Raw genomic sequence first — 19,396 nt, 5'->3', positions numbered from 1 at the left:
GAAGGTGGTCCAGAAGTACAAAAAGAAATTGGGGAACTTTCCATATCATGCTGATGTTTCCCACCCATGATGTGTTTGGTCATCAGCATTGTGGTGGTTAGGTGAATAAACTTCATAACCGGTAGTTCACAGCTCTGGGGCTTAATGTACAGAACTTATAATCATTACTGCTCTGGATTTGTATCAAACTGATTAATACTGATTGGAATAAAATTGGGCTCTAACTGATCACCTATCACACAAGTTATATAATTTCTGGACCTCCATTTCCTCTTTTTAAAAATGAGGTGGTTATGCTAGATGGCCTCTAAAATACCTTCTATCATTAAATCTATCATTCTTACACAGAGTAAATTGAAGAGTGAGAGCGAGAGTACTGGAAAGACTCGCATGGGCTAATGCAAAGTGAAATGTACTGTGTACAAAGTAACAATATTGTAAGATGATCAGCTGTGAATGAGGACTGGATAAAGATGGGTTAGAATACCTACCATATAGTAGGTACTTTAAAAATTCATTTTGACTGATTCTAGGAGGAAAAAAAATTGGGTTAGAATGCTAGCTCTGGTAGATGATGGGGCCAGCTGGCTGGCAGGACTGTACGTAAAACCGAAGTGGGGTCCCAGGCCTCATCCCCATCCCCAGCCCCCTCGCCAGAGAACTGGGAGCCCAGCACCTGGCACTCCCTCTTGCCCCAGTCTTCTGACATGTGAAAATGAACCATGAGTCGCAACCTTCCCCAGATTTCCTAGAGAGCGCTCTGCTGTTGGATCAGCAACCGGAAGTCCGTGTTCACGTGCTTCCGGTGCGGCCATGGTGTTTTCTGGGGAGGAAAAGGCACCCAGGCTCCCGGAGCTCCCTCTCCTTCTCTCTTGGTGAGTCTCGGGATGGGTTCCGAGGACCGGGAGAGGAGGGGTGGAGGCAGGGATGGGCGGGATGGATGGAAGGAAGCTCTCCACTCGGGCGTGTCTTGGCCGCTAGGGCTAGGAGATGGAGAGCAAGGGGAGGGCGCCCCGGGGGCTGCTGGGAGGAGCCACTTCTCCCCACCCCCGCCCCCTCTGGACACTCCTCCAAGGAATCGCGTAAACGGAGTCCATCAGAGTTCGGAGTGGGAGGTACCACTGAGTTGGACCTTCCAAGCTGTATGGGAGTTAAAGACCGCATGGACAGGGCCGGAGAGGACGGAGGCCCATGGTGGGAAGTGGGCGCCTTGCCAGGGTTTGGAGTCAGAGCCAGTGGTGGCTGGTCGGGTTTGGGGATGGGGAGAGGTAGTGAAGGGAAAAGCAGGTCCCTGAACACCAGGGTCGAGAGGCCGTACTTTATGGATCAAAGAGCGGCAAAGGGTCGGGGTAGGCCTGGAAGGGTTCAAGGGAAGTGACCAGTGAGAGACTGAGACAGCCGAGGAAGAAGCTCGGCCAGGTGTCCTCTCCCCGTCCCTGGTTTATGGCCATACTACCGTTGAAGAGAACAGAGAATGAGGAACTGATGAAGGTTGTGGTGATGAATGGAAGAGCAAGAACCATTTTGATGTTGGAGACGTGGGAGGGAGTAATGTGGATGAGTGGGCTGGAACAGGATGAAGTATAACATAGGATTTATTCCAGAAAAGGGGAAAGTAATATAGAAACAGGGATAGACACACACGCACATACATATACACAGAGGTATCATGAAAGAACATGACAAGGAATGGGGAAACCTCAGGTTGACTTTTTGTTCTGACATTAACTTTCTGAGAACTTTTGTTCTAACATTAACCATGGGCAAGTAACTTCATTTCTCTGAGTTTTAATTTCCTCATCTATAAAATGATTGGGTTGGACTAGATGATGTCCAAAGGCTCTGGTAGCTCTAATGTCCTAGGATATTACATTACATACAGAATAGAACACATTAAAAAAAAATGCCCCCAGGTAGGGTGGGTGTTGAGGAGGAGAGGAAAATAATGATTGAATAAGTAGTAGCATGGGTCCAGCTTGTTGCAGTCTTTGAAATCTGAGAGTTTGGACTTGATAACTGCAGGCAAGAAGACTCATTGACACTTCCAGAAAAAGAAGGAAATTACAAAATTCCTTTCTTCTGGGTAAAAAGGAACAATAAAAGACTAGAGACAAAGAAGCCAAATGGTAGTTTTCTGTAGTAACGAAGTGTGTCCTGGTAGTACAAATGTAAAAGGGTAGAGGATCCCACAAGTTGAGGATCTAACAATACAGTAATCCAGGAATTAGATGTTAAGAGCCTGGATGCCTAGCAATCAGGCTTCGCCAGTAGCAGAGCACATACCCTGGATAGCTGCTGGGGATGAACTTAGATTTCTTGTAAAAATCAAGAGTCTCAGAGCTGAAAGGTCTGTCATCTAGTCCTAACCCTGCCAAAATCACACATTTCTACAGTGTTCCTGAGAAGAGGTAATCTGGTAGGACTGGATAAAAATGGGTTAGAATACCTGGCACATAGTAGGTACTTAATAAATTAATTTTGACTGATTCTGGGGGAAAAAAATATTGGGTTAGAATGCTAGCTCAGAAAATAACTAGCTCTGTGACCCTGGGCAAGTCACTTAACCCTTTGAGTCCCACTTCCCTCATTTATAAAAAGAGAGTGATACTGCTTTCAGTACCTGCCTCAGAAGGTTGTAAGGAAGATGTTTTGTAAACCTAAAGTGCTTTAGAAATGGGAGCTATTGTTTCAGAAGCTTTTCTATCAGAGAAAGGCCCTGACTTTTATTACCATAGATACTTGTTTTCACAGCAGACTGCTATGTTAACAGTATTCTTTCTTGTCTCGGTAGATGATACATCCTTCCCAAGCCACTTTGCTGGGGAGAAGCCAGCTGAAATGAGGACATCAGCTCTTAAGTAAAGACAGTAACTACTGAAGTTGCAGCCCTGATTTCTCAAGTCGTGGGTGCCCAAGAGCAGGAGGAGAATCAGTCTTGGAGACAGAGATCCAACCTTTGAGGGAATATCACTACTATTAGTGAGATCTTCCATCAATGACTTGGAGAGTTTCAATATCAGGAGACATATTATGGGACCCATGAGACCTGGAAACATCTCTGAGAGCTCTACCAAAGGTGACTGAGATATGACAAGCACAAAAAGAAAGAGGTCCTGGGTTGGCTGATGCTAGAGCAGTTCCTGACCATCCTGCCAGAAGAGATTCAGACCTGCGTGCAAGTGTTATTGTCCACACAATACAGAGGAAACTGCCTTGTTAGATGATTTCCAGAGACAACTTGATGGATCAGGACAGAAAGTGAGATTGGAGAAGAAAACTACTGATTACTTTGGGAAGTACTAGTCACGTGCTGATTACCCATTTCAGCCAAATATACGATGACTTTAAATGTGAAGCAACCTTCCTTCCTCTTCAGACTTCAAAACTCCAGGGCTCCTTCAGTGTGGGTGCTTCCTCTGCTGATAAAGATCTCAGTCTTCCCAGCTTAATTGATGGCATCTTGTAGTATTCTGATCATCTCTTATAAAGCCTTCCTAAGCTAGATGGATCCATAACAACCCAGCCACTTGCCAGCCTTTTAAACAAAGTGCCCACTCTTTGACAGATCATTGTGCAAGACACTGAGGGAAATAGAATCTAGGTTGGATCCGTTTCCTGCCATTACAAATCTTACACAGTGCATGGGGAACAACTCTGAGACAAAACAGCCAATGATATGCATTCAAGAGGTTTACAGTAGGGTTTTTTAAAACTAATTTTGAACTTAAATACATAAAGACAAAAAAATCCATTTTCATGTACACAGCACAACATAAAAACAAGATTCACTATAAAACCATGAATTTACATTTCAGACTTGACTTTTTTTGAAAAACTATATAATAAGTACTACAAATTGTTTTCAAAGCTACTCTGCTTTCTGTGCTTCTTTCTAAAATTTCTTTTATTCTCTGCTGTGTACTTTTTATATTTTTTCCCTCCTTCCTCACCCCACCCTAGAGATGGCTACCATTAGGCACAAGTATGTGTGTGTGTGTATACATATATGCTATGTATATATAACCATAATATACATACTTCTGTTTATCTTTTGTTTCTATGGAGGCAGATAGCATCTTCCTTCATATGTATTTTGTAGTTGATTTGAGTATTTATAATACTCAAACTGATTTAGTCACCACAGTTCTTTAAATAATATTGCTGTTACTGTATACAGTGTTCTCTTGGCTCTGCTCATTTCACTCTTCATTATTTTATGCAAATCTATGTTCTTCTAAAATCCACAAGCTTATCATTTCTTATAGCACAGTAGTATTCCGTCTTGATCATGAACCACTATCTTATTTAGCCATTCCCCAGTTAACAGGAATCCCCCAAATTTCCTGTTCTTTACCATTACAAAGAGAAGTGCTATCAATACTTTAGAACATATAGGCTCTTTTTCCCTATGCCTCTTGAGAAACAGACCTACTCTTGGTATTTCTGGGTCAAAGGGTATAGAGAGTTTAATAATTCTTTGGGCATAATTCCAGATTGCTCTCCAAAATGGTTGGATTAGTTCACAGTTCCACCAATAGTGAATTAGTGTCCCAGTTTTTCCACATCCTCTCCAACAATTGTTGCTTTCCCCCTTCTATCATTTTAGCCAATCTGATAGATATAAAATGATATCTCAAGGTTTTAATTTGCATTTCTCTAATCCACAATAATTTAGAGGGGTATTTTTTTGGTTTTGTTTTGTTTTTTGGTGAGGCAGTAGGGGTTAAGTAACTTGCCCAGAGTCGTAGCTAGTGAGTGTTATATGTCTGAGGTCGGATTTGAACTCGGGTCCTCCTGACTCTCAGACTGGAGGTCTATCGACTGCACTACCTAGCTGCCCCAATTTGTAACATTTTTTGTATGATTATAAATTCTTTTTATTTCTTTATTGAAAAACTGCTTTTTTATATCCTTTGACTATTTTATTAATTGGGGAATGACTTGTATTCTTAAAGATTTGACGAAGTTCTTTAAATATTTGAGGTATGAGACCTTTATCTCAGAAACTGTCTCTAAACTTTTCCCCAATTTTCTGCCTTCCTTCTGCTCTTGGCAACACTGGTTTTATTTGTACAAAACCTTTTTAATGTCACATAACAAAAATTATCTATTTTACATCTAACTTTGCTATCTCTTGTTTGTTCATAAATTGTTCAACTATCCATAAATCTGAGAGGCAATATGTTCCATGTTCTTCTAATTTTCTTGCGATATTTCCTTTTATATCAACACAGTAGTGTTTATTGAGGTCTGGGCAAGGGAAAGGCTGCTGCTGACAAATTGTGGCGAGGGGGAGGAAAGATGTTCTAAATACTGGTAACAAACAAAACGCTTAAATAGGCCTGGTCTTGAAGTTTGTACTTTTTGGTAGAAGCTGCTTGAATTTTTGCTTTGCTGGCAGAACTTTTGAGCATCTAGGAATTCCTCCAGGGTCCATTGAAAGCCAGAAAAACCTTAGTGGCAGAACTTACTGAAGAAGGCAAATCTTTTTAAGTGGGCAAAGAGTACTTAACTTCATGTCTCGCTTTGATCTTTGGCCCCTCATAATTTTGTTTATTCAACAAACATTTTAGAGACACGTACTACATAGAGGCACTTGGGTTGATGCTTGGAATGCAAAGGAACAAAATGAAATAATCCCTTGTCTTGCAGAAGCTGACATTTTCCTGGGGGGTGGGGATGGGGAGGTGGTGTGTATAAATATGTATAATAGAAGGTGGGAAAGGAGGTGGGGGAGATTATGAGACAGGAAAATTGGAGAGTACACTAAAAATGGTGGGTAGGGGATGATCAGGAAACTTCATTGGAAAAGTGAAACCTGTGCTAGGTCTTGAAGGAAGGTACACGTGGCAGGCATTGTGTAAAGCTTATGTGAGTACATAGAAATGAGAGTTGGTATGCCTAATGGGGAACTAGAAAGGAAGTAGTCTTATTTGGCTGAGACATGGATTGCATGTGTGAGAGTAATATGCAATAAGGGTACAAAAGGAGGTAGGGGCCACATGGTAGAGGTTCTTGACTACTATATGAAGGCACAAAAATCCAGTGAAGAGAGGAATGCTTGAAAAGCAGAATTGGCCAAATGGATGTGCAAAAATTCACAAAGCATGGAGGATCATGGACATGACTGTAAGTTACAGTAGGGTGGATGCCAGTACTAATAAAACTGAGGTAGAAGAAATTATTGCTAGTACAAGTTCCTAGAAGAGCCTAGAGGGGGAGCAATTAAGGCCACGAAGTATTGATAGCTTAAGTCATCTCCTAGATTGGATAATAATAGCATTTATGTGGTACTTTAAAGTTTGCAAAGTGCTTTACAATTATCTCATTTTATCCTATTATCATATTATCTCCATTTTACAGATGAGGAAACTGAGGCAGGCAGGTTAAGTGACTTACCCAAGGTCACATGAGTCAAATATCCTCCCTACCCTTCCCTGTTCTCCATAGTGTCTCTTCTGAGGTTTAGGGGATAGTTTTCACAAAGATTTCCTTACACTCATCCCATATATTTACATTTCCCATTCTCTTCCCAGGTACAAGAAGTGCTTTTGGCAGTGACAGCCATCCTGGAAACAGTAGATGAGGTACTTCCAACAGTATCCCTGAGAGGCTGCTCATCAGCTGAAATCTTCCTAGATCCTTATAATTGTGGGGCTGTGCCATGGCAAAGCTGTAGTCTGTATGGTACTATCTGCACCCTTTCCCTGGGCTTTCATTCCCAGACCTCAACTTCACATTTACCTTGGAATCATACGATATAGAACTTGAAGAGGCCTTAGAGATCATCTCTTCAGCCGTGTCATTTCTCCTTTTGTCCTGTTGAGTATCTTCTTTTCCATCTGCTCTTCAGTGGAAGTCACTGGAACGCTGCTCCATTTCTGTACACATTTGGGTGATTTCCCATTCTTTCTGTCCCTTCCTGTAGCTTTCCACTGTCTTTGCCTTAATTTATTGGGAACATTGCCATAAACATAGGCAATAATTGGGAGACAATTTTGACAAGAGATGGCAATATAGTGAATGGGAAGAGAGTTGAATTTGGAATCAGTGAGCCTGATCTTGGATCCTGGCTCAGCCACTTAATACACATGAGACCATGAGCAATTCGATCACTTTAGTTCTCAGTTTCCTCATTTGTAAAATGAGGGAGCTGGACAAGATGATGTCTGTGGTCCTTTCCAACTCTAAATTTATGATACTAAGAATCCTAATTTCATAAGTCAGTTTGGTAGTAGGGAGGACAATTTTCTAGATACTTATGAATCCACGCTGTGTAAGAAAGACAGCTATCCTCATTTGGGAATTTCAGGTGAGGATTTACTCATGTTTCTTTCTCCTTCAGCTCTTCCTACTCGCTAGATTCCTACCTTTCCCAAAGAGAGGATTCAAGAAGACCAGGTGAAGGTGGTCATGCCTCTGATGGCCAGGGTCTTGGTGAGTTGTGGCTCCCTCTGGCCTTCCTAAGATCCTATGTAGCATATTTCCTCATCTTGAGGTTTCTCAGTCTAATAACAGCCCACCTCAATGTGTGATCCTCATACTAGATAGCATCTTTCACATAGGGTGCTCTCTTGATTTCCCCATATAGACAATCCCGCCTTCATGATGTTGCTTCTGTATCTCATGCAGAAACTGATAGATCAGGTTGTCCCTGGCATAGCAGGAACATGTTGCAGGAGTTGGTGACATCTGAGGATGTGGCTGTGTACTTCACCCAGAAGGAATGGGCAGATCTGGCCCCAGCTCAGAGGGCTCTATACAGGGACGTGATGTTGGAGAGTTATGGGAACCTAGCTTCCCTGGGTAAGGCCTCTCTGCCCCTGTAACTTGGGAACTATGCACTGGGGTATGTTTGCTTCAAGTTCCTTAGTACCTGTAGAAACAGCTGTGTGTTGGCTTGGCAGTCATAATGTTAGGGTATGATTGAGTATGTGTCATGTGGAAGAGAGATTAGACTTGTTCTACTTGTCCACAGAGGGCAGAGTTATGCAGTAAGGGAAAGTTACAGAAAAGCAGATTTCAGCAAGTCATGGAAAAAATTTCCCAATTATAATTCTCTCTAAAAATGGAATTGGCTGCCACCAGAGATCTTGGCTTCCTCATTAACCAGAGATCTTCAGTCAAAAGATGGATGACCATTTGTCAGAGATGTCATAGAGGTGACATCTGTTTTGGTGTAATTTGAACTTGATGTCCTATGAGGCTCCTTCCAGGTTTAAAGTTATGCATGTTATTTAGGTGCATGTCAGAAGGGCTTTTCAGTATAGCTCGTAAATGACCAGTACCAGTAAAGTTGGAAATAGCACTTCACGTGTGATGGAAGCCTTTCAAATTCCATTGAAAAAATAAACCTTCATCTTAAAAGCTTGTGCTGAAGTTTAGTAACAAAAGCAACCCAGGCATTTCCCTGCAGAAAGAATTGTTTCTAGTATTTAGAAAAATGTATCAATATGCAGAGACAGGAAACAAGAATGAAAGAAGACTTAATCAAATAAGATATGTTTTTATTTGATGAACATAGTTTGCATTTTTATAATGCTGTAAGGAATTTGATATTGATAATTTTACTCATTATTTGATTGTTTTGTTGATGTGCATTAAATTTATAACAAAATTACATTTAAAGTGATGAGCAAAGGATAGTTAGAACAGCTGATAAATTATTCTGGCATCATCAGTCCAAGTGGATAGCAGGACTAAATATGAATATTCTCAGGCCAAATTACCTTTTCTCCTGCTCATGTTGCTATGTCTTTGTCTCATTTTTCTTCCTTCCTCATGTCTTTTCCCTTATTTCCTTTTTTGATCTTTTCTTGTGTCTTTTACCAGAATTGAAGTACACAAACACACATATGTATTTCAGTTGTATAATAATAGTTATTTCTTCTGTTTAAATGTGAACAATAGCAATATATATATGTAATACATAGACTTTATATATATACTGTATATATAATACATATATACTTTAGTTATATAATAGTTATATATAGCTATTATTTTGTTTAAATTTGCTTTTATTTTTTGTGGCTCTCACTTTTGTTTTTTCAACATCAGTAACTTTTGAAAGAAAAAAATTCTCCTAGGAGAGGTGATGTTTTCTTACTATTGTTTGAACTTCCTAATACCCTTGACAAAGAGACAACAAAAAGGGAATTATAATTCTAAGGCCAAATCATCCCAACTTCTTTGCCTTAGCCTTTCAGTGGGCATTATCTTGAACCACCCACATAGGAACCCATATACCTTTTTCTCTCTATCTTCCTTTGGTATTTCCTTTCTTCCTGTGTGCAGGAAAACTAGGCTGACTACACTGAATCTTAGGGGAAGTTTTGTGTGTTTCCATTCTTCATTTGATCCTATTTTCTTCCCCTGCAGCAGAACTTCCATTTCCAAAACCTGCTGTTATCTTCCATCTAGAAAGAAGGGAAGGGCCATGGGAGCTGAACTTGCTGGGAGCTCTGGGGAGAGAGAGCCTAATAAGTGTATGTACAGGTGAGAAAGAACCTGCCACATAACTCCATTGCCAAATGTAACCTTTATCCTTTAATAATTGATAAACTAATACATCATTGAGGGCTTCACTGTCTGCTGTGCCTCAAGGTATCATGAAGAAATACCTTCTAGAAACTTTGATATACTTCATAGAAATGAAGAAAATGGGGGAAAACTTTCATAGACAATCTCTCAGATAGAATGTGATTGGGTTGAAATATTGCTGTGGTGTAGGAAACGATGAACTGGTTGATTTAGAAAAACATGGAAAGATGCTATCCACCTTCAGAGAAACAGATGACAAGTGGAAATAAACATGTTACATATATATATATGAGTATATATATGCATATATGCATAAGTTTATAGATATCTCTATATATGTGTGTATGTGTGTATATATATGTATATACATATATTTTTATATATGTATATGTATATACATATATTTTTATATATGTATATGTATATACATATATTTTTATATATGTATATGTATATACATATATTTTTATATATGTATATGTATATACATATATTTTTATATATGTATATGTATATACATATATTTTTATATATGTATATGTATATATCTCCTTAATTAATTGTAGCCTTGTTTGGGTGGGGAGGAGGAAGAGGAAAAAAATAAAGTAAAAAGTACACAGCAGAAGCAAAAGAAAATCTACAAGGAAGCAAAGAAAAGTTGGACAGCTTTGAGAACAACATATAGTATTTATTATATAGGTTTTCCTGAAATGGAAATTTATTGTTTTATCTTGAATCCTCTCTTATGTTCTGCTGTATACATGGCAATGTCTTTTTCTTATTTTGTATTTAAGTTTAAAATAAATTTTAAAAGTTACCAAAAAAAGTTAGTTGAAACAATAAATAATTTAGCAAAGAAAAAAAGGGAGAGAAAATGAAGGAAGCCATTCTTTTATTTTTTCAACTTCTAGGATTTAGGCAACATTGCCCAAATACCCCTGACCATCATGACAAAAGAAATGAAATTCACTTACTCTTCTTGTTTCCTCTCAGAAATGTATTTGTTGAAAACTGGGGGCAGAAACTATATTTTTAAGAAAACTGCTATTGCTAGGGAGTAGCAGAATAATTGCAAAAAAAACTTTACCTTTCTCCTAGTTACAATTCCTACTTCCTTGGTCATGCTTGTTTATTCCTTCCAAGCAGGGACTTCTTTTTTTCCTTGACAATATTTGATTCTTTTCCACAATCCTTAATTCTCCTTTTCATTCACCTTAGTATGCTTCCTTCATTTCCACTTTTCACTTTAATTGGCCCACAGTGCTTTTACATATTTATATAGTTGTAGATATATAGATATACACACATGCATATGTATGTATGTATGTATATATCCATGTGTGTATACATACAAATATACTCAGTATATACTAAGTATGTGTATATATGTATATGTGTGTACGCACACACACACATGCTCAATCTGGCCTTTCTCCTTTCTTTGAACATATGTCTTTGCACTGTCCTTTTGTGCAACTTTCCTTCTTTTGATTTCACATTCTGCAAAGTAAAAAAGCTTGAAACTGGCACTTTCCCCACTGCCACTGCAATAGGCAGTCTTTTCACAGTTTACCATAATTATTAAGCCGTTTTCTAGATTTTGATTAAACTCCCTAATTAAAACTGGAAAAAGGTGACATTTGTATTTTTAATTTTATTTATCAGGATTCAGGACTACAACTGTAAATGATGAAAGAACCCAAAAGCAGGGAATTTCTGAAGAAGTAAAATTCCAGGAAATAACAGCTAAAGGACTCCAAAGAAATATTTTGCTGGTACCTGAATTAGGAAAAATCTATGAGTGGGAGAAAAGATTAAAAGAGCAACAAAGAAATAAAAAGTGGAAGAAAGCAAGAAAAGAAGAGCAAGATTTCATACACTGCATAGTTAAAGATAAGACCCCCAAAGAAGAAAGGGGTCAAAAATGTGAGGAGTTTGAGGAAGGCTTCAATTTCAGTTCTAATCTTGTTACAAATCAAAGAATTTCTAGAGGCCAGAGAGACTATGAGTATGAAGCACATGAAACACAGTTCAACCAGAGTCTTCATCTTGTCAGCCGTAAGAAAATTCACAGTAGCAAACATCCATATAAATGTAATGATTGTGGGGCACTCTTCAGTTACTGGTCTCGCCTGCTAGTACATCAGAGAATGCATACTGGGGAGAAACCCTATGAGTGCAGTGAGTGTGACAAAGCCTTCACTAATAAGAGCAACCTTGTTGATCATCAGAGGATCCACAGTGTGGAAAAACCATATGAATGTGATGATTGTAGGAAGACTTTCTTTTTGAGGAAAAGTTTCATTGGGCATTAGAAGGTCCACAACTGGGAGAAAGCATATAAATGTAATGAGTGTGATAAGATCTTCAGTTGCAGATCAAAACTTCTGGTACATCAACTGGGGAGAAACCCTATGAATGTGATGATTGTGATAAAGCCTTCACTAGTAAGAGAAACCTTCTTGATCATCGAACAATCCATACTGGGGAAAAACCCTATCGGTGTAATGAGTGTGGAAAATTTTTCAAACATAGCTCAGTTCTTATTTGCCATCAGAGGATCCATACAGGGGAAAAGCCTTTTGAATGTAAGGAATGTAACAAAACCTTTGCTACTAAAAGCAACCTTGTTGATCATCAGAGAATCCACACTGGAGGAGAACCCTATGAATGCAATGATTGTGGGAAATCTTTCATTTTGAAGAAGAGTTTTATTGGCCACCGGAGACTCCATAATAGGGAGAAATCTTATAAATGTAATGAGTGTGAAAAGGCATTCAGTTACAAATCTAGTCTTTTGATACATCAGCGAATCCACACTGGGGAGAAGCCCTATGAATGTAATGAATGTGACAGAGTCTTTGCTAATAAGAGCAACTTCACTGATCATCAAAGAATCCACACTGGGGGAAATCCCTACAAATGTAGTGACTGTGGGGTAATGTATATTTTGAGGAAAAGTTTCATTAGACATCAGAGACTACACAATACAGAAAAATGTTATAAATGTAGTGAGTGTGAGAAAATATTTAGTTACCGATCCAAACTTCTTGTACATCAGCGAATTCGCACAGGAGAGAGAGCTTTTAAATGTAATAATTGTGACAAAGCCTTTACTCATAAGAACAATCTCGTTGATCACCAGAGAATCCACACTGGGGAGAAACCCTTTAAATGTAATGAGTGTGGGAAGACTTTCAAACGCAGCTCACATCTTACTTGCCATCAGAGGATCCATACTGGAGAGAAACCTTATATGTGTAATGAGTGTGGAAAAGCCTTTGCTACTAAACCAAATCTTATTGGCCATCAGAGAATTCATACTGCAACAAAGCCATATGAATGTATTAAATGTGGGAAAGCCTTTAGACATAGCCAAAAACCTTACTGCACATCAGAAAATTCACACAAGGGAGAAAACTTTAAAATATTATGAATAAAGCATGCATTCCATTCAGTTCTCAGGTCTTTCCCAGCTCTTATCTTTGTCTACCCCCCCCAATTTTTTAAAATTTAACTTTCATAAGAACAAATATTCAAACATGACCCAAAATAGAAAAAAAAATAAGTGTAAATATAAACACTGGTTATTTGTCTGTTCTTAGAGAAAAGTGAGTATAATAACTTAACAAAGTTGTAGTAATATCATCCTGCTCATTTCCATCACTACTATTTGGATTTAAAATGTTTTCAAAATTTTTTCTACTACCAAGCATTATATTTTCTTTCTCTGCTTCCCTTTCCTTTTGCAAAAAGAAAAAAAAACCCTTGTAAGAAATAAATGTATTCAAGCAAAACACATTCCCACACTGATCTTGTAATAAATGTATCATTCTCCTCAAGCCTGTTACCTCTTCATCAGTGTTCTGGAATTGTAATTGGTTGTTGCACTGAACAGGGTTTTAAGTCTTTCAAAGTTACTTTACAATGTTTTTACAATGTTGTGTAAATTGTTCTAGTTCTGTTCATGTCACTTTGTATCAATTCATATAAGTTCCCAAGTTTCTCTGAAACTTACCCTTGTGTCACTTCTTATGGCACTATGATGTTTCACTACATTTGTATAACAAAGTTTGTTTAATCTTAGCCCAAATGATGCCACTCCCCCATTTATCGATTGGAGAATGGCTTTTATTCTTGTAAGCTGTAATCAATTCCTTATATATCTTAGAAATGAGACCTTTATCAGAGAAGCATGCTGCAAAGATTATTTCCAGTTAACTAGCTCCATTCTTTCCTTATTTAAACTTAATTGACGAAATCCACTTCTTCCTACTATCTTCCCCTTCTGTCTGCCCCCAATCGGAAGATAAAGAAAAACAAAACCCTTGTAGCAAATATATAGCCTCATACTACATACATTCTGATTCCATCACCTCTTGGGAGGTAGGTAGCATGTTTCATCATGAGTCATCTGGAATCTTGGCTGTCATTGTGTTGATAAAAGTTTCCTGCCCTCTGTTTAGGCAGCTAGTTGGCACAGTGGATCATACAGAGTCTGGAGACAGGAAGACCTGAGTTCAAATGTGACTTTAGACATCCACCAGCTGTGTGACACCTGGGCAAGTCATTCAAACACTGTCTGCCTCAGTTTTCCCATATGCAAAATGGGGACAACAATATCATTGATGTCCCAGGGCCACTGTGAAGATAAAATGAAACATTTGTAAAATTATTTGCAAAGCCCAATATGCTACACCGATTCTAGCCATTGTTATTTTTAAAATCATTAATAAAGAAGATGGTGGAAAAAAATGGAAAGCGTTGAGTACCGTTGCTCTAGGTTTAAAGCATTTGGCTTCTCTGCTGTACTTCTTTGCCTCACTTAGAGCCCACTGACAGGTTTATATCTTTTTTTTAAACCCTTTTTAAGGGGCAGTTAGGTGGCACAGTGGATAGAGCTCCAGCCTTAGAGTCAGAAGGACCTGAGTTCAAATCCAGTCTGAGATGCTTGACACTTACTAGCTGTGTGACCCTGGGCAAGTCACAACCCAAATTGCCTCACTAAAAAACAACAACAAAAAAAAATTAAAACCCTTTTTATGATCTAACCTCCATGGTTAGAATTTGCTTTGCTTCAGACTAATCCCTCCCTTAATCTATTCTCTCTTGTTACCTTTTCTTCTGTATTTCCTAAATTTTGGGGAGGTAATATATTTTTGTACCTGTCTCTGTGTGTTCTTTTCTATTTTGACCAGTTATGATAGAAATAAAATTTATCACTTGCTCTCCCTACTGTTTCCTTAGGCTTGCTACTTGTGCATGCAAATTATAAGCTAATTTTCCCTGCTCTTCCTCTCCCTTGCTTCTCTCCAACCACAGTATTCAATCACTCTTTTTTTTGTTTTGTTTTGTTTTTAGGCAATTGGGGTTAAGTGACTTGCCCAGGGTCACACAGCTACTGAATGTCAAATGTTTGGTCTGAGGCTGGATTTGAACTCAAGTCCTCCTGACTTCAAGGCCAGTGCTCTATCCACTGTGCCACCTAGCTGCCCCAATCCTCTCTTTTTTAAATATCAAAACATAACAAAACCATTCCCAGGTTCTCTGTCTATGAGCCCCAATGACAGGATTCTTCGGAGACAAATATATCATCTCTCCATATTAGAATTTAAACAGCTCATCCTTGTTTAGTGCCTTATGATTGCTTGTTTATGTTTCCCTTGATGCCTGGGTTTGTATTTCGGAGTTTCAATGCTTTGAAGTTTTTATCAGGAATATTTAGAAAATTTTTTTATGTCCATTTTTTTTTCTTGTAAGATTAGGCTTTTTTCTGGGTAAGTAAAAGCCTATATCTTCTGTTTTCTGGAATATTTCAATCCCACCTTGTCCTTTACAGTGGTGGCTGCTAAGTCTTGTGTCATCCTGATTATGGCTCCTTGGTACTTGAATTCTTTGTTTCTGACTATTTGCAGTGTTCTTTTTTTTGTTTGTTTTATTTGTTTTTTTACTTGGAAGCTTTGATTTTGGCTATAATGTTTCTGGCAGTTTTTATTTTGGAGTTTTTTTCTGGAGGTGACTGTTGGGTTCTTTCCATTTCCTATACATTGCACATGATTTTCTATTTTGTTTTTGTACTAATATACATACAAATATACATATATATGTTGTTAACAGGATTTTTACTGAGCCAGCCTCTAACCTGAGAATTCTCAGAGCCATACAAAGCAGGCCTAGAGATGAGAGTGCCAGTAATCAAGTAGTTTAATTAATCAATTTCAGAGTGAGGAATATTCCCTTTGCTGAACTAAAAGCACAGATTATATACTTAAATCACAACTGAGGAGGGGGGGGTCGGCAGTGAATTGCCAACAATCATTTGGTGTTTTCCCAGGAGAAACCCATAAGTCCCATGATACAACAATTCTGGAGTCAAGTCTTTGAGGGTTGTGACCACTTCCGCTAAAGTACAGAACCAATCTTTGATTCCATTCATTTAAGGTCCTATGATTGTGAGCATTGTCAGCATTTTTTTGATTAAACAGTTTAAGCTGCATTGTGAGCTGACTCCCAAGCCAGAGAGGCAGCCCTTGAGAAAACTAAAGTATTAGTATATTCATTACACATATATTGATTATTATAAAAATTATAAATTCTCATCTCAATGTATACACACATACATACTTGGCTTAATTTCTTTTTAAAATTAAATTATATAATGGTTTATCAATTTGGTCTTTTAAAAACAGCTGTTTTATTACTTTTTTTGTTTGTTTTCAATTGCTTAGTCTACCACTGATTTTTTAAAATGTTTTTAAAAATTATGCTCTCAATTGGGAGAGCACGGAATGGTTTATTTATTAGATCTATGGAGAACAGAAGAATTAATGACCAAACAGGAGATAGAGAACATTACAAAAACCAAAATGGATAACTTTGATTACATTAAATTGAAAAGTTTTTGCACAAAGCCAATGCAACCAAGAAGGAAAGCAGAAAATTGGGAAAGAATTTTTACAACCAGTCTCCCTGATAAGGGCCTCATTTCTAAAATATATAGAGAACTGTCAAATTTGTAATAATACAAGTCATTCTCCAATTGATAAATAGTCAAAAGGATATGAACAGGCAGTTCTCAGATGAAGAAATTAAAGCCATCTATAGTCATATGAAAAAAATGCTCTAAATCACTACTGATTAGAGAAATGCAAATCAAAACAACTCTGAGGTACCACATCACACCTATCAGATTGGCCAACATGACAAAACAGGAAAATGATAAATATTGGAGAAGATGTGGGGAAATTGGAACACTAATGCATTGTTGGTGAAGTTGTGAAATAATCCAACCATTTTGGAGAGCAATTTGGAACTATGCCCAAAGGGCTATCAAAATGTGCATATATACCCTTTGACCCAGCAATAGCACTTCTAGGGCTGTATCCCAGAGAGATCATACAAATGGGAAAAGGACCCACATGTACAAAAATATTTATATATAGCAGCTCTTTCTGTAGTGGTAAAGAATTGGAAATTGAGAGGATGCCCATCAATTGGAGAATGGCTGAGCAAGTTGTGGTATATGAATGTAATGGAATACTATTGTGCTATAAGAAATGATGAGCAGGCAGACTTCAGAAAAACCTGGAAAGACTTGTATGGTCTGATGCTGAGTGAAGTGAGCAGAACTATGAGAACGTTGTACATAATAACAGTCATGTTGTGTGATGACTAACTTTGATAGACTTAGACTTAGCCCTCCTTGGCAATGCAAGGATTGAAGACATCTCCAAAAGTCTCATGATGGAAAATGCTATCCACATCCAAAGAAAGAACTATGGAAGTTGAATTGTTATCTTTTTTCTCTCTTCTGTTGAGTTTTGTTTCCTCTTTCTGACGGTTGCTCCTATTGGTTTTAATTTTTACTTGCAACATCACTAATGTGAAAATATGTTTAATAGGAATGTAAATGTATAGCCTATATCAGATTGTGTGCTGTCTTGTGGAGGGTGGTGGGGAGGAAGGGGGAGAAAAATTTTAAACTCAAAAGCATATGGAAGCGATTGTTGATAAATCAAAATAAATTAATAAAATTTAAAAAAAGAAAAGTTTTTGCACAAAGCCAATGCAACCAAGAAGGAAAGTAGAAAATTGGGAAAGAATTTTTACAACCAGTCTCCCTAATAAGGGCCTCATTTCTAAAATATATAGAGAATTTATAAGAATACAAGTCATTCTCCAATTGATGATAGTCAAAGGATATGAACAGGCAGTTCTCAGATGAAGAAATTAAAGCCATCTATAGTCATATGAAAAAAATGCTCTGAATCACTATTGATTAGAGAAATGCAAATCAAAACAACTCAGAGGTACCACATCACACCTATCAGACTGGCCAACATGACAAAACAGGAAAATGATAAACGTTGGAGAAGATGTGGGAAAATTGGAACACTAATGCATTGCTGGTGAAGTTGGAAAGCAATTTGGAACTATGCCCAAAGGGCTATCAAAATGTGCATACCCTTTGACTCATCATTACCACTTCTAGGGCTATATTCCAGAGAGATCATACAAATGGGAAAAGGACCCACATATACAAAAATATTTACAGCAGCTCTTTTTTGTGGTGGCAAAGAATTGGAAATTGAGGGGATGCCTATCAATTGGGGAATGGCTGAACAAGTTGTGGTATATGAATGTAATGGAATACTATTGTGCTATAAGAAATGATGAGCAGGCAGACTTCAGAAAAACCTCATGATGGAAAATGCTATCCACATCCAAAGAAAGAACTATGGCGTTTGAATGAAGATCAAAGCATACTATTTGCTATTTTTTTTCCCTTCTGTTGTGTCTTGTTTCATCTTTCTGGTGGTTCCTCCTATTGGTTCCAATTCTTCCTTACAACATCACTAATGTGAAAATATGTTTAATCGGAATGTATATGTATAGCCAATATCTGATTGCACGCCATCTAGGGGAGGAAGATGGGGAGGGAGAGAGAGAAAAATTTAAAACTCAAAAGCTTATGGAAGTGATTGCTGATAATTCAAAACAAACAAATAAATAATTAATAAGGGGGGAAAATGACCATACGGGGTGAACCACTGACTGTGGGAATCAACAATTGGCCTCTAGTTATATTGTTCTTTAATAAATGAGGTTCCCAGTGGGGGGAAAAAATTATGCTCTCAAATTTTTTTTTGGTATCACTGTCACTTCCCATTGACTTCTCTACCTCCCTCCATAGAACCCCCTCTTGTAACAAATGAGTACAGTCAAGGGAAACATGTCTGAAAATATGTGCCCTATTCCTGCATTTACTGTCTACCATTCCTGTGTTGAAGGGCAAGAGGCTTAGTTCACCATGACTTCCTCTGAAGTAATGATTGATCATTGCATTTCTCAGAATTCTGAAGTCTTTCATTGTCGATTTCTTTCACATCATTGTAGCAGTCATTGTATAGTAAATTTGTGCAGTAAAGTTCTCTTGATCCTGATTTCTTCCTCTGCCTAAGCTCTTAGGGGTTTTTTCTTTTTTTGCTTTTAAGTGACTTGCCCCTGAGCTGCCCCCCTCTTGCAAATCTTTTCAGATTTCTTTGTTCCCTTTTATTTGTCACTTCTTAGAGTACAATATGGCAGAATTAAGAGAGGAATTTACAGTCACCACAATAATATAAGGAGAAACAACTTACTATTCTTAGTATAGGTGGTGTTTGTTTTCAGTTGCAGAGATATGAACTAGAGTTGCACAATGAGACATATACTTTCACATGGTCAATGTGTTGGGTTTGTTTTTTTTTTGCTTATCATTTGGTACAAGGGAAAGTTTCTATGAAGGGCTTGAGTCTGTGGGTAGTAATAGGGGTGCAAGGGAAAAAAACCCAGTAAAACATTAAAAAAATACATA

The 19,396-nt window shown here is 37.9% G+C and overlaps 1 protein-coding gene and 1 long non-coding RNA gene across 2 annotated transcripts in view; both read left to right on the top strand.

Annotated features, from left to right (window-relative positions):
* The window catches only part of LOC110217097 (uncharacterized), a 44,233-nt gene extending 31,250 nt beyond the window's left edge, over positions 1 to 12,983 (top strand). The window contains 7 exon segments of the mRNA XM_078151695.1: positions 6,537 to 6,667; positions 7,346 to 7,437; positions 7,633 to 7,806; positions 9,382 to 9,498; positions 11,209 to 11,937; positions 11,940 to 12,916; positions 12,918 to 12,983. Coding sequence (XP_078007821.1) covers positions 6,537 to 6,667; positions 7,346 to 7,437; positions 7,633 to 7,806; positions 9,382 to 9,498; positions 11,209 to 11,937; positions 11,940 to 12,916; positions 12,918 to 12,983 — 2,286 coding nt within the window.
* LOC144456780 (uncharacterized) lies at positions 796 to 4,172 on the top strand. The gene is made up of 2 exons (XR_013485875.1): positions 796 to 875; positions 2,792 to 4,172. It is a non-coding gene; the product is annotated as an uncharacterized LOC144456780 (long non-coding RNA).
* Positions 12,984 to 19,396: the final 6,413 nt, after the last annotated feature.

Source organism: Phascolarctos cinereus, unplaced genomic scaffold (assembly GCF_003287225.1).
Source record: "Phascolarctos cinereus isolate Bilbo 61053 unplaced genomic scaffold, phaCin_HiC Scaffold_4;HRSCAF=312, whole genome shotgun sequence".
In the NCBI taxonomy this organism is placed as follows: domain Eukaryota; kingdom Metazoa; phylum Chordata; class Mammalia; order Diprotodontia; family Phascolarctidae; genus Phascolarctos; species Phascolarctos cinereus.
The sequence above is the reverse complement of the archived record's forward strand: the minus strand, read 5'-3'. Positions and strand labels throughout refer to the sequence as shown.